The sequence below is a fragment of the Drosophila montana genome, unplaced genomic scaffold, assembly GCF_035044405.1.
Source record: "Drosophila montana isolate Dmon_TW-CO22-7 unplaced genomic scaffold, ASM3504440v1 contig_312_1, whole genome shotgun sequence".
Lineage (NCBI taxonomy): Eukaryota > Metazoa > Arthropoda > Insecta > Diptera > Drosophilidae > Drosophila > Drosophila montana.
In genome coordinates, this window is record NW_026998009.1 from 1014223 (window position 1) to 1039343 (window position 25121).

A 25121-nucleotide genomic window follows, 5' to 3' on the forward strand; every position below is an offset into this window, starting at 1 on the left:
AGCGTACAAAAAGGGGAAGGAGGGAAGGGGGACAGCTGGCTGGGGCAATTGCGTGGCCAAAGGGCAAAATTGCAGACGGCAGAAAATCAATAAATTTAATGGGACCCATTCCCAATGCTCCCGCTTCAGCTGCAAATTTATGTATATGTGTCTGCTTGTCAATGCAAATATGTTAAGTACCGCCCCAAAAAAAGGTAGAGCGTCTCTCTCACACACACTCTCCCTATCTGCCTCTCCTCCTGTGCGTGTTTGTGACAGCCCCAACTTGAGCCCAAGTTTGTTGGGGAGCCGCTAGCGAGTTTGGCGCAGCAGTCAAATTGGATTTAATTTTCAAAAGAGCCTAAATATACAGAAATTGAAGTTGTCTCCGGGGAAAACGAAGCTCAAATGCCCTAACATGCATAGCTGAGCATGAAAATGTTGGCTGCAAATTGAATTTAAATAATTGAGAAGTCCTATCAAATTCGAAAGTAAAACCCGATCTAAAATGTGCCCCAGGAAGTATCAAGATTATGCCAATTTATAGAAGTTCAAATCCTAGAAAACGAACGGACTTAGACTTGATCTATGGGTATATTGCATGGTAAAATACGTTACAGAGTTAAATAAGTAACATTATAATTATTTTAATTCAAATTAATAAGATATTGTTAAAAATTATGTTTATTTAATTAAAATATTCATAATTTTTTTGAAACAATATACAAATTCATAATTATTTTGATTAAAATAAAACATTTTGAATAAAATAATAATTATTTTGATCAAAATTAAATATTCATACTTCTTGTAATGAATATTAAATATTAATTATTTTAATTAAAAGTAATATTCGTGACTATAAATTTTAAACATTATCTTTCATTTAAAAAAAGAACAGTTGGATTTTATTTTAATTATTGTCTTTGTCTCAAATAAGTACAAATTTAAAGAAAAATCAAATTGCATTTTTACTTAAAATCGATTCTATGAAATACAAAGTCTTAGAACAATTAATTAGGTGGAATCTTTTTTTCCAATATTACTTATTATTTTTTTTATTAGCATAGGAAATAGTTATAAGCTAGCCTAAGACGCGAAGATCCTCGTAGATAGCGAAACAGAATATGAACAATTTTTTTAATAAAATATTGTTGACAAAGTACAAAGTAAAGAGACCGACGACATTAAAGAACATTCGCCTGGTCTGGACAAAGTAATGGGAGTGTCACATTATGCATTTACTCATTATGAACAATTTTGTTCAGAAAAAGGCCAAGTTAAATATGCCATGCATAGTATACCAGTTCTTATAGGGTACACACACGCTCCGTGACGTGGAATATAATTTTCTTTATGATTCATTTTGCTGGCGGCTATTTGACTCGACGATGAAAATCGCTGGCAAGTCGAAGAGAAAATATAATTATTATGATGAGAATTTTCTTTCACATGAAACAATTAAATTATATGTATTTGATTCTCTATATATGCCAGCACAATTATACAGATACGTAAATCCAAGAGCACAGCTGACGCAAATGCAAAGTGTGTAATGTAATGTGGCGGGGGCGGGGTAAGGAGATGGGGAGGCCTATAAATTGCCACAGGGTCGGTCAATGGGTGAGGGCAAATTCAGCTTATTTGTGTTTATTTCGATTTAGTACTTAAATAACACAGAGCAATTGTTGCGTTACAAAATATTTGGAATTATTGCCGATGGATTTGGACTGGGCGAGCAGCTGCGGCATTATGCAATACGCGTCAGATGACATATCATATGGTAGCTATCTATAATTAGATACGATAATTGAGTTGGGCCAATTGCATTTATGAATAATATTCAATTGAAAGATGATCTATTTGAATTCGCAGCAATTGCACACCCTAGAAAAAAGGGCATGTGCCTGTTTAGGACAGTTTAATACCCTGTAAAATTTGTTTGTTGTCCGATCGTGGTCCGATTTGCAGTAGTTGAATATAATATACAAATATTTATATATACCAAAAATAGTTTAATAACATAGAGTTTTTTTTTAGCAATCACATACCATGGCAAAGTTTATTAGCTATATAGGTCAGTTCGTATAGCTGTACGTAGCTATCCCTTGACTTTCACCTTTTACTTAACGAATTTCTGTTAAACGTAACTTGTAATTAATATTTCACTTTTTTACTTTAGGGATGATATTGTATTGTTGCGCCGGCTCGGCCCCTTTCGGCGCACGCTCGAGTAATTTTTCTTTTGCACGCAAGGTCAGAGTTCAAATTAGAAATAACTACGGCGAGGTAAGTCTTCTTTTTTTTTTTTGCCAAAAAAAGGTTGATAAAATAAAAATGTTTGCAATGTTTTTCTTAGCAATTTTCTTGACTTCTTTAAAGGGGTGTAACTGCAAATCTTTTGAGACTAGGTACTTTTTAGGGGTTCCTAAATAGCGTGCAAAATGTAATATTGTAAAAAATAATCAATTTTGACATTTTGTTGCAATTTTTTTTTAGTACACTTTATGTGATGTTGTGCCTTCCCGCGTGACGGTTTTATGATCGCATTACCGTCAGATTATGAGCATCATAACCGATATATATACATATATATATTTACCATGTTCCCAGAGCATTTGATGCGCCTGTCACAGGGCAGATAATTTCTCAGGAATTTATGTAAGTGCAGCCTTATGGCATGTTCAATTTGCTGTGCCAAATCGTTACTGAATGGGCCCAAAAAAGAGTTGGCCACAAACGAGTGTTAACAGAAAAAGGCGTTATGTGACTATAAAATACCCTAGAAAACTACATATAGATAAAGCAAGAGTCTTATTCAACTAGCTGCCTCTGCAGCAATGCTAAGGAAACATTTTTCATAAATTTACTTGGATTAGATGCAACTCCTCTTAGTATTTATTTGGGCATTTCTTCTTGAAGGGAATTACTAGCCTACATGGTTCTCCAGACTCCACTTTATTTTTCCATATTTTCTATGTTCTTCCTATAACTTATATAGCTTCTATTGCATTGTCGGCCTCAATTGGCACACAGCTTCACAGCTTTTTCATTTAACACCCATTGACACACCTTGTCTGCATAATACCAAGTTTTTTTTTATTTTTAGCTGAATAGAGATTTATTCAACAATTGACAAACCGCATGTGGTCATCCTTGAGTCAGCATTTAATAATGATATCAGTGCCCCGCCGTTGACTAATTAAATGTACAATTTATATAGCAAGTATATAGTATACATACCTAGTCATTCGACGGACGCAACTTAAATCTGAGTAACAACTGATGCAATCACGCTTACCTGCAAAAACAAGAAGAGAAAGGTAAATGATTAAGAAAACTCAATGCAGATGAATAAGAGAAAAAGATTTAGCGTAAACTGAGGTAAGACTAAGAAATAGCTCAGTATTAATTGACCACATAAATCGTCTTTATAAAGAGTCCGTAATTGATTAGACCCAGCATGAATATCTAACACAATAAATGCGAAAAAGAAAACGCATTTTTACCATGTCCAGACCTAAATCAACAACGAAAATTGCAAACAAATTGCAGTTTTTCCATTTCAAAAGAAAAGTGAAAAGAAATTAAATTTTTGCCAAGAAATTTGCTTTAAGATCGCACGAAATTTGTTTGCCAAATCAATCAATGGGCAAAGGTTCGGGGTATCGTATATTCGAGCGGCATATTTCAATGTCAAGTTAAAGCAAGATGTGCGGATATGGCCGACATTAATCTTGCGGCCAGTTCAAGAATTTTACGCAAGGCTAATGCATTTGATTGGCTCAACCAGCCCAGGCCAGCCCAGCGCAGTGCAGCGATAGGGAAATGCGATATGGATAGGAAAATGCGAGCATTAGAAAAATGCAAACAACAAATGTTTAAAACTCACCCCACCCCGGCACAGGACATGTGACGCGTGTCCTGTGCGCAGTCTAATTGTGGTTTTAATTTTATTTTATTTTTTTTCCCCCCAAAGAGAAATCGCTAGAAATTAACTAATTATATTAGAAATTTAATGCACGCCCAAAGGCATAATTAAAATAATTGAAATTGAAATGGGACGCAAAAAGGAGCACAGAAAAAAAAGGACAATTAAACAATCAAATTTATACGGCATTAAAAAATGCAGCAACACAGCAAAAAGAAAAAGGAAAGAGAGAGAGAGTGTGTGGCAACAGGACACAACGCCAACATCAGATGGTTCCGTTCCGTTCAGGACAATTCGTGCTGTCCTGTGCTTAACCATACAGGACAATAGATTTCTGGGTTCCAGATAAGCCAGCCAAAACGGGTTGGCATTGCATTAACCCATTGTTGGACAACCCCCGCGCGAATTTAGCTTAGGAATACTCTCACAGAGTGTACATGGTGTTTGTAATAATATATGTAACACACTTGCTTCGTCTCTACTTACTATTAAAATGTATTCTTAAACAAATTTTGTGTTCAGTGTCTAATTGTCAAGACATTTTGCAAATAAGTGCTTGTACCAAAAATCAGAAACATTTTGGCATTATGTTTTCAATTTCTTAAAAACATTTCTCAATTTCATTTCCAAATCTTGACATACAATCTCTTAGGTTCATGTTTTATTAATTATTAATAAGCGTAGAGAATAAAAAGGTTGCCTTAAGCTTGGCTTTTTAAAATGATATAATTTTTAATTACATTGCTCATAGTTCTCCAGTTCTCTAGTTAACTAATAAAGAGTATTCAAACTTCGACAAGCCAAAGCTCAGTTTTCCTTACCGTTGCTGCTGCTGCTGCTGTTGTCGTTGAGTTTTTGATTTGCTTGATGGACGCACAATGCATGTCCTGCAGCAGGACCAGACTCACTTCATTAGCGTTCAAAAAAGTAGGAGAGAAAGAAAAAACAAATAATATGCAACTGACTGCAGGATTCGCTCGACTTGCTCAAGTGTGCTCATTAGTGGGCCGAGCGGGCATATGAACAGGGTAGGAGTAGAAGGGGGTTAGCGGAATTTGAGCTGTCAAAAAGGGTTGCCCAACTGTCTGGTTAGTCTTATCCGGCACATTACGCATGCAGCGCGCGTTTTAGCTTAGCCGGAATACTGCCCCCGGGTCCGAAGCCGAAGCCGAAGCCTGACCACCATCTGATAATGTAATATAAAGCTCATATCTAGATGTTATGAAATTGAATTACAAAAAGGAAAAAAAAAAAACATTTTGCGGCCGAACAGCATGCGTTGTTGGTGTCTGACATAACCTAGGTCCAGTTCCATTTCCCATTTTCCGCTTTTCCATTTGCCATTCATGTTTGCATAGACAGCACCTACTTCAAAGTGTTTGCTTGGGTAGTTTTTGGGCTTGGACCTGGCTGGATGCTAACGTGTGTGTTTATTTTATACCCTGCAGCCATTGAAAATTAGGAACGTATATGCCTGTCTGCCTGAGCTACACTTTTTACATACTTATATATGCAATTTAATTTGGCATAAGGGTTATGGTATTTAATAATTACAAGTATTTCACTTTTTAGATAGAATATTCCACTCCCCCAAAAATAACTTATCTCTAGAAGAGACTTGGTTTTAGCTATAGACTAATGATTGATTATTTTCTTCAAATCCTAAAAATTAAATAATTAAAAAACAACAGACACAAATATTCTTAAAATGTGGAAGACTGAGAAAGACAGCGTATGTAGCTCTAAGTTTAATGCAGGGTATCTCCCAGTCATGCACTCTCGACTACTCGCTTCTTATTGGATGCTTCGTATCTGGAACATCAGCAGTTGCTGCACTTAGTTTGGTACAGGGTATCTCCCAGTCATGCACACTCGACTACTTGCTTCTTTTTGGCTGCTTCGTATCTGGAACATCAGCAGCTGCTGGGATTAAAGCAGCACCTCACATCACATCACATCATTTTACTGTTTGTGTTGTTGTGATGTGTGTGCGAAAGTGATGAAAAAAGTTGTTAGATATCATGGGTTAGCTCATGTTTTGGTTATTACAGCTGCCGCTGACCATATAGCGACCCATATAGACACATTTAGCTGCTGGTGTAATCAACTGTAGTCAAATGGGAAAGTAAAAACATGCGTTATGCAAACTAATTGATGGTTCGCTTGCGGAGTGGATGCGGACTTTGCCGAGGGGGCGAAGCATATCATATATACATACATATATGGAAAGTGGAAGGTGTCAGCGTTTTGATAGGCATAGTTATTATTGTAAGTGCGTTTCATGCATGAGAAATGAAATATGCTTAAATGTGATAATATAAGTGTGTGCTTATGCTAATAGGATAGCATGGGATTAACCCAGGATACATTAGAAACGACCCACATTACTTGCTATAATTTTATTTCCCTTGGGTACATTTTTTGCAAAATGAAATGTGAGAATAAGTTTATAAGTTTATATAATAGTAGGCTTTAAAAACAAACTATTCAAAATTGTGAATAAATATATAAACGAAAGCGAATTAATAAACTTTATTTAGGAAGAAGGCATTCAATTTTTATTACAAATATTATTATATTAATATGTGATATCAACTCAATAGGCTTAAGAAATGGACTACATAATAAACAGTATATTAGAATGAAAATTTTATTTTGATTATATAAGATAGATAGATATAGACCTCAGAAAAAGTTTACTTTAGGACAAGAGAGCTTGAAAATCTTAACGCTATCGAGAATATTCGAAATTTACGAGTTTGATATATAGAAATATTAGCTAGATAGACATTGAAAAGTTGTTGGCCTTTATAGAGATTGCAAGTTAAACTTAAGGTAAATCCCAGATTTTGTAAGTTTGAAAAATTGCCAGTTTTAAATTTTCATCCATAAAACAAGCTTTAAAATTGTATGATATCGTGAGTATTGGAAAGTAATCAGCTTAAAATACATTCAAAAGGCTGCTTCGATTGAGGTTTCAATTTTGCATCAAGCAATGAAGTTTTAGAGGGCACGCTTATTAATTACTTGAACAGTTTCGGTCAGTCGCTGAGAAGCTATTGAACAGAAACTTTCATTTGTTTGATTTTCAAATACCAAAGAGGACAATCCATTTGATGAAGAGGAAATTAAATATATACCAAAACGAGTTTTTTATTGCCTAAAAATATTCCCGCAATTCAAAGACTGTTCCTTAATTAAATATGGGTTTACAGATGCTTAGCTTGGTTTGGCTTGGTTTTCAAAACGAGCTACAAAATGTTGCAGATTTTAGCTAAATTATAGAAGTACAAAATATATGAGTACACACTTTACTATGCTGACTTTAGCTGTACGTTATCCTAATGATGCCCTATAATTAAGAGAGACACCCAAAACACTTTGCTCTCGAGTGCTGCTACTGTTTAGGCATTCGCTAGGCTATCTATTTAGATCAAATAATTTCCAAAAATACAAAAAGAGAAACTGACAAATGAACACAGATTAACAAATGACATTAGGCTTGATGACCATTAAGTGCAGCCGCTGCGGCTGCCACTGCCGCTGCCGACACTCAACGGTCAGTTGAGACATCAATCAAACTGGGGTAGCAAACGGTGAATGCAGCAGCCCAACCCCTGCTCCGGACCCTGGCTTAGAATTACACTCATTACAGGGCGCAGGCAGTCCAAAGCTGAAAGCTTAAAAAGTCGACTACAACAACTGCAATAAAAAAAAAAACTGAGTTAAACAAATAACAAAGGATTTCAGCAGTTGACCATTGGTCAAGCGGTGCATGCTGGAAGGGGGGTGGTGGTGGTGGAAGGGTGGGGGGTGTTGCACTGTTGCAACCCCTAAAGCGTGCACTTAGCGCACGTCCATTTAAACTGTCTGCGCCTGCGCGTCGCTCAGCGCGCAAAAATCCAACTACAGGATATGCGAACTGGGGGAAGGGGGTTCATTAAAACGCGAGCTGTAATGAGCAGAATGCAGTGTAATGAAATTAAAGTGAACACGCGACACACACACACACACACACACACACACATACTGAGAGAGACAGACTGCCCGCTGCTTGGCCATGTGCCGTCGAAGTCAGCCCGCAGCTACCCCCAGACCCCCGCGCCCCGTGCGTCAAGTGCCGCGCTATTTTTGTTGCACCTTGACTTTTATTATTAATATTTTCCCTATTTGCAGTTTTTTTCATTTCTTTTTTTTTTTGCATTGCATTGCCCGCATAATTGGCAAAATTTGCACAACGTGAAACTGTTCCAGTAAATGAAAAAGTGCACTCATTAGTTCGAGTTTGATTAGCGAGCACAAAGAACGTGGCGAACTATGCAAAATATGCAGGATAAATAAGCTACTGGCCAGTGATTGACTAGCAGATATCCTCTAGATTGCACAGATTTTTCCAAAACACTTTTTTTTAAATAATAATTATTTTTGATTGATATCTTTGAAAAATATATTTATATTTAATTTAGTTATGCATTAAAGAAGCTATATACGAAATTTGCTGGCACTAACTCTTACAAACTCTGAGTTAACTTAGCTGAGCAAGACGAGCTTGGTTAGCAATAGATGCCGATCAAAAATAAGTATATACGTTTCTATAATAAAATATGTCAACTTTGCCTATAGGAAATGAGTTTTACAGCCTATGACAACAATTTCATTTTCACCAATAACTCAGTCTGCTCTCATAATTCTCTAGTTCAGTTAGATGAGTCTGACGAATTTGCTTGCTGACCAAAAATATAAACATTTCTATAAAAATATATGATAAATTTAGCTATCTGAAATGGGTTTTACAAGCGCATACGCCTATATCCTAAAAAAGCATATGAAAATAATTTCATTTTCACCAAATAACTCAGTCTGTAGTTTATAACTTGTTAAATTTAAGATTTATTTAATCTAGTTATGCAGAGTTAAATCCACACGCCAAATTTAATAGCTCTAGCTCTCATAGTTCTCGAGTTCATACAGCAACTAATCCATTTCTACAGGGTATACAGAAAAAAATAGCTAAAGCAAATGCGTCTGCTACGTGCCTGCGCTATGAAGATGTGGGCTTTGGCATGTAGCATCCTCTGGTCCATAGCGTATCAAAAATTATGACAAGCTAAGAACAATCAAAGTGTCAAATAAATATGTCAAGTTTATGTTGCACAACGATCGCCACTAATCTGTCAACAAAGGTGAGAGTTCCGGGGCTGCCGCTGCTGCTGCTGCCGCTGCTGGTGTTGCTGCCTCCGTGTGGCATATCCTGTTTCCTGCTTTCTGGTCATTACAGCGCTAAGGGGTTGGCTTCGGTCTCACTGGACTGACTTACTGACCGCTCGTCAGAGCCTGGGCCGGCTGTCATAATTAAAATATGACGCGTGTCCGTATCTCGTGCACGAACAATTGCAACACGCGCAGCGGGGGTAGAGGCGCGGCAGCTTCGTTAGTTGCCGCCATTCGACACGCAAAGCATTCCACAGCAGGCCAGCTGAATGGCCAGGACATGTGCCGCAGTCCAGTGGCCAAAATGTGCCTGTCTATGCCCGACTTTAAATGTCTACATATATATGTATGTACATGAATATACCATGGCCGAGTGGTTCATTGTCCTTGGAAGCAACTGCAGCAAATTGCTTGGCATATGCCAATTATGCAGTTCCTCCAAGAAAATAGCTCGAATCACTGGCAAATGGTTTCCTTTAAGCTGGCATTGTGCAAATTTAGACGTTTCCCTGGTATAATTGGGCCAATTTACGGCATTATATAATCACTTTTAGTATGGAAATGACATGCCAATTATATATTTAAGCAGCTTATGAGTGAAAAAACAATATTTGATCTATATAAATCTTATCTCTATAGAAACTATAAACTTAAAATGTAAATTTTCTGAAGAATGGGTAAGATATATAGATAAAAATATATATATAATAAAATGCAAAGAAATTGTATTTTTAATAAATTTAAGTTAATAGCCAACATTCCTCACAAGTCAGTAAAACGATTGCGAACAAAAGCATAGAAAAATAATAAATTGCTTTAAAAATAGACACGAAAATAAGATAAATGAGAAATAAATAAGAATGAAAATCGATCGTGTACTCTTAAAAGGGCGGGCGCATTTAATTTTTACATTCTTCTTTGTGCGGTTATCCGTAAATGCGCCGCTGGCAGCATTGCTTCATGCACTTAGTATAATCTTTTTAAAAGTGCGAAACATACGGCAATTCTGTAAGAATATTTTAAAACTAAACAAGCTCCTTAGAAGCTTAAAAGCGGGCGAATCTCTTATATCCTTTGGCCATTCTTTTGTGCCACACCTCATTCCTAGCCCTCTGCATTTGACACACTCAATAAAAAGTTTAATTGCCGATTGTCACGGTTCGTTTTATACATCAAGATCGATTATCGCAGGGTAGCGTCACAGATCATCAAAAGAACGACTGCCAACAGCTGTGATATTCTTAAAGATAACTCGTAAATCAAATGTAAACTCTACGCCCCACAATTGAGGCTGTGTTTGGATAGATGAATAGGAAGAGAAATGAAATAAGAAGCACCCACTCATTTAAGCTAATTTGTCTGCCGTCAGGATGGGACAGAAGGAGCTGCTTCTCTTTGTCAGTTTCATTCAATGGGATGCGACAGCTTTTGCGAAAACAAACCGCCGACCCACTTTTTCACACACAATGCAAGGCGACAGGCGACAAGCAGAACACAAAGAACCGGCAGGACATATAGGACATTCAGGACACATAGGACACTCAGCAGACTGCAGGCTCATCAATGTAGAGCAAAACTCATTTGGTATCTGCCGCTGCTGTTGACTGTCTGCCGCTGTTATCCTTTTAAGACTTAGCCCAGTTCCGTCGATTTGGCCAGGATGCAGGACACATGAAATGATGCGCAAACATGATGCGGCACATGCAATTTCTCATTTTGGAACAACGACAACATTTCATCAAAGTAGGTTGCAACACATTTCCTTCGAAGAAGCAAAATGGTTGCCCTGGCTGATGGATTGCCGCAGGCGCGAGCCCGCGCCCCTGCCAGGATCTCGGCAGGGCCAGCAGCCCGTTAGCCATATGTTTGCGCAGGTGCTGGCCTCATTGTGGCACGTTAAAAATGGCAAATCCTTTTAAGGCACTGGCACAAACCAAACGCTGACAGCCAACTAATTACTTGCGAAAGCAATGCTTAAAAGGATTTCGGCCCAAGGATCAGGCCTGGCCTGGCCGCAAAATGGCACAGGAATTTCCCGCATTCGCAAAAACCAAAACGACATAAAAGAAAAAATCAAAAACAAAAACAAGTCAATGAATGGCAGTTGCCTGATGCGTTACAACGTCAGGTAGGCGTCGCTGGCAGCCAGCGATAAATCCTCAAACTGACGTTCTGTCAATGTCAACCAGTCGAAACAAACGACGCCCAAGCAACAGGAAAAAAAAACCCAATTGAAGTGCCGAAAGAAAAATAACCATCAGGTTGCGCATTGCATGTGGATTAAATCAGTTGAGCGGAACCACTAAAATTGATAACTTCGACAGGGTTAAAATAGCAGATACAAAATAAGAAAGAAATCGTTTAGTTAATATTTTTGGTGTCGATTTGATCAGATTGTCAGACTTTGCAGCTTCACGGAATACCCTAAATATCAATATAATCTACAAATAACAATTAAATTTTAATTAGCCCTATTTATATACAATTTATTTACTTTCGATACATTAGCTGTATATCGATTGTTATTTAACATTTTAAGGTTCTTTTGAGATTTGATTTCTTAATTTTTCGTTACACATCGTTGCGTCATTGTAGTCTGTATTAAGCTAGTTTTTTTTCTATTCGACATTTTTCTCTTATATCGGGTGTTTTATTGGTATGTTGATACAGTTTCCCTACTATCGATATTTCAAATGTTTATATGGAACATGTTTGTGATGTTGATATATATATTAAAAAGAACTTAGTCCTGAAACGACTGTTTCTCTTTATCATTTTTAAGTTATTTCAACAAAGTTAGACCTATCGATAACATATCGATAACATACTATTTATGTCCAGACCCTTGCGTGATTATCTCTCAATTTTTAATAAAAGCCTATCACACTTAAATGTTTGTGAGGTCTATATATATTAAATGGAATTGATTCCTGAAACGACTGTTTCTCTTTATCATTTTTAAGTTATTTTTAACAAAGTTAGACCTATCGATGACATATCGATAACATACTATTTATGTCCAGACCCATGCCTGATAATCTATCAATATTTAATAGAAACCTATCACACTTAAAAGTTTTTATGTTATGTTAATTCTTATGCATCTGCTGTTAATATTATAAGTAGACCCCCATGGCATAAGCTCCAAACAAGAGCAACTTTTTGATAGACACGTGTGACACTTAATGGTTTTTGCCTTTTTGTCAATATATTATTGATAACTCGAATAACTTATTCTCTTACAAATATAAGAGCCCACTTTGCCTGGCCAAAATCCTATAATAACTGTTGCAAACAACTCACAAACTCAAATACACACATAGAATCCAATCCAAATAAAATGAAATCCCACAAACACAAAAAACACAAGAACAAGCTGCGAACTTAGGGAACAGAATCCTTAGAAATCGAATACCAAAAGAACCTAAGATCTGGGCTACTTTCAGAGCGAGCAAACAAATGCGTAAATAGTTAATCCTTGAGCTGCATAAAATTGCCAAAGGATGCCGAAGAGAAGCTGGCAGAAAAATATTAAAAGAAAAAAAAAGGATGCCCCGGGCCCGGAACAAGCCTGCGAATTTGTCAAAGAGTTGTGCAAACAGCATGAAGGAGCTAGAAAATAAAACAGAAACAACAACAAATCGAATGCAATCAAAATTAAAGCGCTTTAGCTGTGACAACAGTCGGGCCAAAACAATTGAGGCACAGAGCGAGAGAAGGAGGAAGGGAGGGAGGGAGGGAGGGGAGCTGCACCGAGCAGGCAGGCAATCCTTTAAGGATTTCGCAACACAATGGCCCATATGCGCCGCCATGTCCTGCTGGCAATTTAAGCGAATTAAAGCAAAGTTTTTCGAACTTCCTATTGATTTGGATTTGGATTTTTGGGCAGCGCCGAAATGAATCGAAATGCAGGAGCTGCCAGCAGCAAGGACAACTGCTGTGTGCAGCAAGAATAAAAAATATATTAAGGATTAAAATACACCAGGCAAATCGAAGATGAAATTCCCTATACTTATAAATCTGTGCATTCGATAACAGATAGAAACTCGATATTTAGAACATTTTTACGTTTCTTGGCAGAATAAATCGAAGGAATAAATATGATTAATTTTATCAAATTAATCAAAACCTTCTGACTTTAAAAGGAAGCTTAAATTAAGTCGCAGGCCTAATTATTTTTGTATATTTATTCATTTATATAGTTAGACGACTCTTATATATAATAAAACTGCAGCAAGGAGACGAATGTCTAGTTATATTAAGAAGGCTGTCTAAAAATTAAAAACAACACTAAGATTCGTTTGCTTAGAAAAAATCGCCTCGACTATTGCTGCTGATCAGGAAAATATATATATATATACGCATTCAATGCGTTACACAATTAGCGCCGAGGTTGATATACCTTCTGCAAGGGTATCATTAAAACCGGAGCACGAAGCAAGAAACATACCGAAAAAGAAAAACAAAAACAAAAATACGACACTCGAAGCGTTTAACTTTGGCTTAAGTGTTTGTCAGGACGTGCCCCAGGGAGGCGCGTCTTAACCCTTTACCTGACGCACACGCACACACACAGTTACACACGGCACAGGGAAAACACGTTGACATGCAACATTGCAGTGGCATATCCTTGGGTATCCTGCGGTTGTCGGCTCGAAAATCCCTCCAAGTGTCATCGACACTTGTGCCTGCTGCCTTTAAGGGTTGTCCCAGCGTCAGGATGTGGCAAGGATACGCGTTGCTGTTACCGTTGAAGGCACCAAATGTGTCGCTTAAGTGCTAATAATTGTGCCCTCGCACAGTTGGCGGTCGGCTACGAGGTACGCGAAGTAATACATCTCTCTGGAAATGGGGACCTGCCTGCGGCTTTTGTGCAACGTTTTGCATTTTTAGGCCCAAGGGCCTACATTTTGAGTGCCCCACCCATTCGAATTGAGAACAACAAGCTATGTTCATGATTGAGGGGCGTGGCATCTAAAGGGCTTCAGATTTGCAGCCAACCCATAAAAGACTGAGAAAATTCTTAATTTGAGGTTCTATTTACATAACTGCATAAACAGGTCGAACAAAATAAAAAAAAAACAGGAAAGGGTGAGCCTGTAATGAGCATACACCATTAGATCGATGAGAAACTAGCAGAGCATAATTGGAGAAAATAATAGAAACGGAGTTTTTATTCTTGTCCTACAATAAGCAAACCATTAGCCTGTAAAATTCAAATTATGATTTAATAAAAAAACAACTCAATGAACAAAAAATCGAAGCAATATCTAAGTAAACGTATGGTAAATCTGGTTCTGATTTAAGGGTCTTCAATCAATAAAAACAAATCTTATATTATTGATTAACGGATTATTTTGTCATGCTAAAACTAATGTTTCGCTTTATAATAAAGCAGTGCGATATTTAAAAGATTCGGCTCATATGTAAGCAGCAAAGTTGAACTAATAAATGCAGGGTATGGTCAAAATATCTTGATACAATAAAAAGTTTTTTATACAAAAAGTTAATTGATATTGTGGTCTGATCCGGCACGTTCCGATATATGAACTGCATGCAACAGAAAGATGGATCTATGCAAAATTCCAAGACGACAGCTTTAAAACAAAGAGAAAAATTTTCATAGAAACAGAGAGACATGGCTGTTGATGCCAATCTATAATATATATTTCTTTATGGGATCTAAAAATTTTCCTTCTATGCTTTACAGATATCATAACCAATTTACGAACAATAGAAGAAAAGAAGCAATTCTGTGTACGACCGATCGTACATTTGTTAGCTTCGCAATAGACTTATCTATTCTTGGAGAGAAAGACGAATATATCTAAAATTTCAAGTTTTAAAACTGAGCAATGGAAAACACACTCTGCTGCACAAGAAAATATATTTAATTGATGCATACCATCGACCTTCAAACCTGTGTTAAAAATTTGATCAATTATTCCCACAGTTCTTCATACATAAAATGCAAATCGCATGCCTCTACTTATATATTCACTGTTCAACCCAAAAACTACAAGAATTACGCAAAAATGTTGCACACTAATGAGACACGATAAATGATTAATGATTAATTCCCTAAAAGTGTGAGCTCAAGTTCAATTCATTGACCAGAAATGGTTGATGCATTGATTTTTCGCACAGAGAAAATTCTTGTGGTTAGTGTGGGTTATGCTCGTGTAAAACGAATTCCATTCAATAGTTGCGAAAAGAAAAAAAAAATGAAATTAAAGTGAAAAGAGAAATCATCATTAGCAGCAGCTTCCTAGGGGCATGATTAATGATCTGAGTTTCGTCAGGCGTTGGCCAGGACATGCAACTGCATGTTGCACACTCAAGTGCAACAAGCGTTGTGCCACTGCACCACTGAACCACTGAACCGTTGCAAATAAATCATGGCCAGGGCATCAGAATGGTTTTCATCTTTTCTCAACCGCAAATTGATTGAGTTTTGATGACATCACAAAATGACAATGGTCAGAGGGTACTCTCATTCTTTGCGGTACAGTTTTTTCATTTTTACTTTTTTCAAGATCGTTTACAGTTTTTTTTTTTTCAGTTCTTTATCAATGTGCTCTCATCTAGGAAATTACTTTCACATAATTTGTGTTGTCTGGGCATTGACTCGTTCAGTTTTTATTCAGTTTTCTATGATATATTTTCCCTAAGTGCTTGGACAATTCTTTACTCGGGGACACAAAAACAGATCGATTACTGCCGCATTGTCCTCTCTGACATGGAAAGAGTACCCTAATCGCATCTCAGAAATGGGCGTAGGAATCATACAAAACCGCTTAAGATTCAGTCAAGCAGCCAAAATCTTAAGATAAGGCATGCCTCAAATTGACATATCTTTGCAAGAAATTGGTTAGCTCTACAGTTAAAAGTACAAAATATGAATCTTATGTATGATATTAACATTATATTATAATAATAAGTTATGTATTTCTTAGTTTCAAAATATTTCAAGAGATTTTAGTTTGATGCAAAAATTAAGAGAAAACACAAAAACAAGTTAAGATATTTTTAAAGTAGAAATCTTAATGAGAATTTAAAGGGACACAGAAATTCATTAGAAATAATTATGTCTCAAATCTTAAGTTTAAAAAAAGGACACTAGAAGAAAGTGTATATTTTATTTTTATTACTCCTAAAGGTCAACACAAAGAAAGTAAAGATATAAGTTAAATCCTTTTCAGTTTTGCATAAAAGAAATAAATGTATCATATTAATATATGATTATAATAAATGATTTTATAAAAAATTGTAACATAATCACAACGAAACGGCAGATATTCTCCATATTATTATGCCTAAGATAATTAAATTTGGAATAAGCAATAACCCAACTCAAAATCCATCGACTCATTGCCAGTTCATTAAGCAAACTGCTCGAGATAGAAATCTAAATCGATTCTTCTCATAGAAACCTATGCAGTTATGCCAGATAAATCCGCTTGACGCCCAAGCAAGACAAGCTGAAAGTTAAAGCTGATATCGAAGGACTTTTAATTAGGGTAATTATTCAAGCGTAACAGACAGACAGGATAACACAGACGGGCGACTCAAGCTGCGTGTTACAAATCCAGGATTAAACATATGTAGAACACAAACCAGGGTACAAGCACTTTTTTCTAACACTACTTTTTTTTTGCTTCTCAGTCAGAAACATCAAAGATGATAGTTTTTTTTTCTTCAGCTGGCAGCAACCACAAGGAAAACATGGCAAGGACAATGCCGAGGCATAAGGCAGCATCCTTATGAGATTAAAAATGCAAATCAGAGCTGAAGGCAGCCGCAAGAAAATATGATGAGCTGAGCCGAGCCGAGCCGAGCCGAGTGAGATGACGCTGCAGGAAAAAATTGTAATTGTTGTCTGTCTGTCTGTCAAAGTCTAGTCCAGGTCCTGCGCATATCCTTGTGTTTGCCCAAAACATGACAGCTTCATGTGGCAGCTGCCGCTGCGCCTGCGTCCTGAACAACTCTGAGGTAAATCTTGGCGGTTTCTGGCAGTCAACAGAGAAATGTTTTATGCAGTTTTGCATTGATTTTCATTAGCATTTTCCCTCTATTTTTTTTTTTAAATTTTGATTTGGTATTTTTTTTTTTATATATTTAACAGCCGCTTGCATGAGTTGACATAATTTTGATGAATTATTTGAGTTGGGTTTGTTGCTGTAGTCGCCGACAGGCGTTGATAACTATATCTGTCTATGGTTGGTAACGGAAAGTCTGGTAGTAATTATGATAGCTATGCAATGGGAGAAGATAATCTAGAGGGGAGAGGAAATCCAAAGAGATAGCTGCAATTATTATTAATTTTATTTTATAAATATATTTAGTACACATTTAAATATTCTGGTTCAAATCTAGCTTCTGTTGGTAAGTTCAACAAAATAAAATCATAGCAATTGCCCCCAAGAAAAAAACAAAATAAACCGTTTACAGGGGTTTGTCTAGCCCCGTTAAGCCCAACAAATCCAAACAAATGCCACTAATTAAACATAAAATTAACAAAACATTGCCAACAATTCGGCGACAATTGCTGATCCTGCCTTTGATACAGATCCTGTAACCCCTTGATCCCATGCAGATGCCCGCTGCAACAATGGCCACCAAAGGGTTAAAGGTGTAAACATTTGACAAAAGTGTCACATCACATTTCTTAAGACAGCTGTCCCGATAGCGATAGCGATGGTGATGGTGATGGTGGTGGAACACCAGGATAACACAGGACATGGCTTTTTGTCATGCTAATGGCTAGCAAGCAGCTCTGCCCTTGCCTTTGTCAACGAGAGAAATTTAGCTGCAAGTGTTCCAGCTACTAGGACTCTGGTTTGACAGCTGTCAAAAGTCCAATAAGTCACATGGAATGTTTGTCAGGGCGCCTTCTGCAAGCCGCATAACGCTTAACCGCTGCGATTGAAGTGTAATTACAAGAAGTGATTGATCGACCGATTGACTGCCACTCATGCATTTATGCATGTGGGCTGTTGTAGATTGGCTCGGATCTGTCAACCGTTGCCAGTTACCAGCAGATTTATGTGGCGTTAGACTTTCCATTAACGGGTTATGTGGGCGCCAACTATGTAAAAGAAAACTTTGTCGAAACATTTCACGACATGCAAAAAAACAAATTCAATTGAAAATAACATAAATATTCTCAAACATATTCTCTATTTATGCACAATTATATTCTTTTTTTAGTTTTTACTTGAATGTGACTGCAATCCACTAAATATTTATGTAAATTAAAAGTAAGGAAAGTGCTAAATAAAATACAGACTGAAAACGAATATAAATGTCCTCAAACAAATTTTCTATCTCTAGATTATAAGGTTTTTTTATTTTCTCTTAAGTTTCACAACATTTAAACGATTTACAACTGTGAATACAAAATACAAAATCTATGCGAAATTGAAAATGGAGAAAAACTCACGTCGTTTTTTATTTTCTCGATGATTTCGCAAAATTTGATCAAATAACAACTGAGAATTCTGTTCATTGAAAACGAATATAAGTGTTCTCAAAGAAATTTAAAGTTTAAAGTTTTTTTTGTTTTTCTGTTTAAAACTTTAAATTCAATTAACCAAATCTTTGCTAAAATGAAAATTAAGAGTGAGTTTTACTATGAGAAATTTAGTCGAAACTGAAAATGGAAGCATTTCAATGGAGATTATGTATTATATTGAAGGTTTTAAGAAAACGTTGTTTAATTTTTTTAAATTTAAGATTATAATTTAAGATTATGTAAGCTAACTTAGTTAATTCTCCAAGGAACTTCATAATCCGTTTTTTTATCTATTTCTTGCCCGATTTAAGCACAGAATTAATGATTTATTCTTTAAGTGCAAGCCACACACCAAAGTTAAGCAAAGCTTGGCCCGAGAACTACCTCAATCAAAAACTGTTTTACAGCTGTCTGGCTCAACGGAATTTCTCAATTAAAACATGCAGCAGAGCATCAAATTGATTGATACCCCCATCAAAAGCAATCAAACACGCCAGCTGCCTATCAAGAAGCGAAGGCAGAACTTCCAGACGCGAGCTCGTAGAAATTCAAGATGCAAGTGCCAGGATACGCGCGCTTGTCTAAGTGTAATCCTGTTAGGCGAAAGTTGCAACTGACGCAACTTGCAACCCCCTCAGAAAGGAACCGATTTTTCTGATATCAATTTTGTTGCCTAACCCAAGCGCAAAGCCGACATACCATAGCTGAAATGCGCAATTTTCAGCTTGACTTGTCGCAAGGCAACAAATTTGAGTGGAAGGAGACGCTGTAGCAGGAGCGAAAGCAGACACATGTCAACCTTAATTGAAAAAAACAGAACGTAGCAGCATCCTTTGGCATCCTTTAGCCTACTTGGCTGCGGCTGCTGTTCATTTACAGGACAACGCACCTATAGAACGCTATTTGAGTAAATTGCGCTGCTCAATTACAACGAAAAGGAAAATAAAAGGCAACAACTCGAAAGTATGTGACTTGGAAGTACCCTGTACATTGCTCTGCGACGCACTGTCAGACTACGAAAGTTTCTCTCGCTTATTAATTTTAATATATTTCTTCAATCATTATATTCAGAATTAATTTTTAAATAATGTATATTTATAATTACTTAAGAAAGGCTTAAATTTTGAGTTAAACTAAGAAAGGGTATTCGAGGCCCATATATATAGTTTTCTATACTTAGCTTGTAGTTACACAGAGATATGCTTAAAATACCTAAAATGTCAAAAATCGATAAATATTGATTTCAAAAACCTATAGATATATAAGAATTAGCTCGCTTAACATATGATATACGATGGATATACACTTAACTTGAAAACAGCATACCCATTTTGGGCAAACTGGTACAGGGTATACGATCAAATGTAACGCGATTCCTGCGCCTACTGTTTGCCTTCACCGTTGACTTGATGCGCACAAAAAAAAAGGAGTCTCAACTACGTTTCAAATTAAAACTCATTTAATGCGCAACAAGGATAACAAATGCGCCAGAAAAACATCTTTAAATAAACAGGCACCGACAGGATTTGTTAGGGAACCGCTAGCAAAAGATAGAAGTTCCATTCGGAACCATCTGTATCCATGGCCTGGTCTCAATTTCAGCCCATCTCCGTACCAGGATCTTGTTCGTTTTTGCCAAAACTTTTGATTTATGTGCAGGAGACGGCATTGTTAGAGGCCCAACCGCTCCCTCTTGAGCCCGTTAATGAATCTTAATTTCTGTGTTTAACAATTCCGCGCTCAAGTGCCGCTCGTCATAAATTTAAAATCTAATGCGCAACCCCTTTTTATGGCCCATAAGTGTGTACTCTTCCTTTTATGGCCTACAGTTGCCTTTAAGCATGAAGAGCAGAAGCTTGCAAATATTTGCGATTGCCAACTGTAAGCTAAAAGTTGTCGCATAAAAAGTTTTGAGGATGAAAGTAACATGAAAGAAAGGCTTAAATAGCCTAACCGCAGGCAATTAAAGCTCTTCTTTTGGGCGTGGAAACTAGTTCACACAGACAGACGAACACACTGACAAGACTATATAAATGATGATGTTCTAGAATATAAATACTTTATAGGGTCGGATATGTTATGCGTTACACATTTCATGACAAAAGGTATATAAACAATGGTGCCTAAAGAAATGTGCAAAATATGGTAAGATCTTCAGTCTCTGATATATAGTAAAATATATGAAAATCGTTTGTTATACTGAGTGCTAAGTCAATGGCACAGATGCTGCCATAGACCAGCCGCATGGGGTCGTAGCACATGCAAAACCAATTTGTGGTCTAAGCACTGAAATCGAGGCTAATCAAACTGGGCCAAACTGGCTGGGCTCGAGGCAGTTGAAAGGGCGGCAAACAGAAGAGCGAAAGTATTGACCGAGGGCTGTCATGATTTAAGGGCTTTTCGCAAAATAGCATCGTAAATGTCAACAAATGGATATAAAAACAAGAAAAGGAAAAACTGAATATGAAAAACTTTGCAGCCAAGTAGTGCAAATGTTCAAGGCTTCGGCCCAAGTGAATGGGCACAAGGACTCCGGGCAATCTCAGCCGTAAGGGACAATAAACAAAGCGCAGGCTGTTCGTTAGATCGTAAAACTGCGCGATGGACAATGCAAACGCCGCAGGATAACTGAGCACACACTCATGAAAGGAATTCATTCGGGCAGCTCCTTTTCGGCATTATGACGGCCACAAGTCCGAGACGTGTGCAAGGTGTGCGCCGCAAAGGAGTCATAAATTGCAAATGAAATGAGCCAAAACGAATACGCATCGAAAGGACACCAGAGCCATGTGAATCATTTAAGCCAAACGCTTCAGTACTTTCTCCATTTTGCACTAATTAACAACAAATAATGTTATCACGAGCAAAGGGAAGAGAATGAGAGAAAAAAGTAAGTTAGATGCTTAGAGGAGAAAAAGTGAAATCTCTAGTGAAGAAAAAAAACATCTGCTGCTGCTGTTGCTGTTGCTGAACGGGTGTTTCGAGTGCTAAACAAATGCCAGCCAGTTGCAGATTTTGAGGTTGAGGAAGTGTCGAGCCATTCGAACCACCCGCTGTTGTCCTGCTGCGTGCCAGGGCTCGTGCATTGGTTTGAACTCTCGACCAGAACTCCAGCATTGAGATGTCCCGCTGGCGGCGACTCTCTCCCAAATCCGATTATGGATTTTTGTCTACCCCTGCCCTGAGCCTTGCGGCTTGCTTTCGTATTATGGCCATAATTTATGGTTGAAACGATTAGAGCGAACCCAAATCGTATGCAATAAATTGATAAGTCTATTCCATACTTACCTAGCGCTCATATTATTTGTTTGTGTGTTTTAATAAAATACTAATCGCGCTTACCTGCAAGAGAGAATAGAAAACTGATTAGTGTATGCACCAAAATTTATACAAAATTAAGTAAAATTAAAAGCTCGATTTAAATTTCGAATGAATTTAAATACACTTACAGCTTTATAAGCATATCCTATGGGATGAGCATAAGAATTTAAGGATAAAATTACATTCGGCACGCCGAAAATTAAATCTAAAGATAATATTCATGTAAATCTTTTCAATATAAGGAAACCCCGCTCTTCCCCTTTATACTATGCAATAAGATCTGCAGCACTTTATTGAACAAAAATAAATCGAAACAAAATGGAAACTTGCCGAAATCAGCAAATAGGCTCTAGGGGTAATACGCCCTTGACCAGGCCCAATATAATAGCTGTTATCTCGTACCAGGCCACATTCTCAAGCAACGCATTCATGGGCGGCGCAATCAATTGCTCCATGAACTGGGACACCTCTTGTGGATTATCATTGATGAGCAGCTCGAGAAAATCTTGGATAATGGCATTTATAATCTTGGTAACCATTTGAGTGCCCCCAATGCCCGTGGTCTGGGAAATGGCTTTGCCCAGCTGCCAGTCGACATTCCAGCTCGTGATGTGCACACCATTCGTAAGACCCGAGGGACGTAGCACAAAGCTGCCATTGGCGCGCAGATTAATCAGCTCCAGATCGAAGCGACCATTGCATCCCAAGGAGGTGTTCACGCCAAGGATGCGACCCAAAAGATCCAGCTTGTAGGCGGCACTCTTCAACTGTATGCTCGGAAAGCTCACGTCGAATTTGATAGTGTGAAAAATATTGTTCCATTGCAGCTGAAAGAACTCGAAACCATCCAGACCCACCACAGAGAGATCGGTAAAGTTGCCTTTGCAACTGCAATTGAAAAAAGAGGAATTCAGTGGATATCAACGTTCTGCTCGAGATCTTACCTAAGGCTATCCGTGTGGATATCTAGCTCCTTATAGGCCAACTGAGCGGGCGCCAGGATGGGTATGCCACGCTCAGGATAACCGCAATGCATCTGCAGACGCAGAAACTCCGTAAACTCACGTAGCTCATCATCGAAGAGCGTGCGACTGGAGCACAAGGTGCAGCAGAGCAAAGCAATAAGTACAAAATACGAACCTCGCATTTTGAGAACTTTTAGCAAACTAACCGAATATGTTAGGAGCTGACAGGTGTCCACAAAAAGATTAAGAACTCAAGTGCATGCCACAGATTAGATTGGACGCTTATACAGGTGCTAAATGTGTTGATAGCAAGGGTTTTTGCTAAGAAAAACAGCCTAAAAGTAGGCACTCCTGCTTCAACAACTTAGAATAAACTTGAAGAGAATGGATGTAAATGGAAGATGTGGAAGATGTGCTCAAGGCGAACCACAAAGATGCAACATTTAATAGTTTCTAAAAGTGTACTTCGACTTAGGTTCTTTGATAATGAAATTAACTTTACGGAAAATGTCAAGTGTACACGTACAACATCATCTATAATTTCTCAGTTGAAAGAGTTCGAATTTGATAAGGATAACCTACATACTACATTTACTTTCCTAGCTCTGATAAACTCTTAAATCGATAAGATCGAACTTGTCTAAAATGACTAAACGGTTGGATTTGAATGGATGTTGTGGAAGATGTGCTCAAGACGAACCAAAAGGATTTATCATAAAATAGTTTCTAAAAGTGTATTTCGACATAGGTTCTTCGACAATAGAATTAACTTCACGGAAAATGTCGAAAGTACACGTACAACATCATCTAATAATTTCTCAGTTGAAAGAGTTCGAATTTGATAAGGATAACCTCCATAATACGTTTACTTTCCTAGCTCTGATAAACTCTTAGATCAATTATATCGAATTTGTCGAAAAGGACTAAACTGTTGAAGATACTTTACTTTTCACTTTCTACAACACACCATTGAAAGACTTCATTTAACACATTAACGCATATTAGGTTTTGATAAAAATGCACGAATATAGCGAGAGAGCTCTTAAAGCTTTATTGAGCAATTGAATTTGGATATGCTAGTATGTCTGTCATTTAAGCCCAGGGATCTGCTGGTGGCACACAATCAACAACAATTGGATCGTCCTCGTTCTCGCCATCGCTGCTGGAGAGAATCAAATCGACGACGGTCCAGAAATCCTTGCCCTTGAGTACTTTGTTGACGCGTGGCAATACCGTATCCTCAATGGTATCGGAAATGGCCTGCTGATTGTCGTTGATGCCCTTGACCAACAGATTCTCAATCTGGCGATTGACAGCATGATTGATCTTGCCGTTGCCCATGAAGCCGCTAATGTCCGAATCCACAGCTTCCAGTTCGATGTTGGTCTTCAGGGATAGGATCTTGGCAGATCCCCACAGAACTGGCAGCTTGTATTTCAAGGTGCCGCTGACACGCAAATTGATCAGATCGAAGAGCACCGAGCCGTCGCCCTCATACTCCACGGACAAGCCCAGCTGACGCATTGCATCGATCAGAGTATCAGTATCGTACTTCTGGACGGTCGTATCAATGTTACTGAACAGGAAATCGAAGGTGACCTTCGATGTGATGATATTCAGTTTGAATTTGTTGATCTTGAAATCATCCAGGCCGGCAATCTTAAGATGGAACACATGAGTGATGGTCTCGAAGATGCCGCGCTTCACATTCAGATCGGCATCATTAACGCGAATCGGCGCCAATGGAGGAATGCCCAGATCGGGCCATCCGCAGGGCATTTGCTTCTGCAGTTTGCGGATCATGCGACGCACCTGCCAGGAGACCACAAAACGTGGTTCAGCTGATATGGTAGATTTTGGTTAGAATTGTTTCAATGCTATGCAATGCTTTACTCCAGGCTCACCCTCAACATCCTGGTCGGGTTCCGCGTAAAGTTCAATCTCGCCATTCTCGTTGGCAAACGGCAGCAGACGCTGATCGAGCGAAATTGACTGCTGTTTGGGCAATGTGCCCGCGGCGCAGATGGCCACCAAGCTGGCCAAAACTAATAGAAAACGCATGTTGAAAGTCTTTTGGTCAACCTGCTACTGATTGGCCAAATGTTTAGCCGCCAGCTTTTATAGCCGCACTTTCGAACACCTTACGAACGATAAGACCTAGACCTAGCTAGATAATGCCTGCAGATAGGCATAATCTAGG

At 37.9% G+C, this 25121-nt stretch overlaps 3 protein-coding genes across 3 annotated transcripts in view; all 3 read right to left on the bottom strand.

Moving 5' to 3' along the window:
- The window catches only part of CenG1A (Centaurin-gamma-1A), a 76908-nt gene that overhangs the window by 35276 nt on the left and 16511 nt on the right, over positions 1-25121 (bottom strand). The window lies entirely within an intron of this gene.
- On the bottom strand, positions 22211-23122 carry LOC135431118 (uncharacterized). Its single transcript, XM_064686062.1, has 2 exons — positions 22901-23122; positions 22211-22844 (listed from the first exon to the last, which is right to left on the bottom strand). Exons 1-2 carry the CDS (start codon positions 23101-23103, stop codon positions 22292-22294), a joined length of 756 nt encoding a protein of 251 aa, XP_064542132.1. The 5' UTR covers positions 23104-23122; the 3' UTR covers positions 22211-22291.
- On the bottom strand, positions 23948-25016 carry LOC135431116 (uncharacterized). The gene is made up of 2 exons (XM_064686060.1): positions 24826-25016; positions 23948-24762 (listed from the first exon to the last, which is right to left on the bottom strand). The coding sequence occupies exons 1-2, from the start codon at positions 24980-24982 to the stop codon at positions 24014-24016; spliced, it is 906 nt and encodes a 301-aa protein (XP_064542130.1). The 5' UTR covers positions 24983-25016; the 3' UTR covers positions 23948-24013.

Bases quoted from the DNA above. Each gene is read 5' to 3' on its own strand.
- LOC135431118 (XM_064686062.1), bottom strand. From the start codon at position 23,103: ATGCGAGGTTCGTATTTTGTACTTATTGCTTTGCTCTGCTGCACCTTG. The intron at 22,845-22,900 runs GTAAGATCTCGA...TTTCAATTGCAG, and splicing joins ATCCACACGGATAGCCTTAG to TTGCAAAGGCAACTTTACCG.
- LOC135431116 (XM_064686060.1), bottom strand. From the start codon at position 24,982: ATGCGTTTTCTATTAGTTTTGGCCAGCTTGGTGGCCATCTGCGCCGCG. The intron at 24,763-24,825 runs GTGAGCCTGGAG...CTACCATATCAG, and splicing joins ACCCGACCAGGATGTTGAGG to CTGAACCACGTTTTGTGGTC.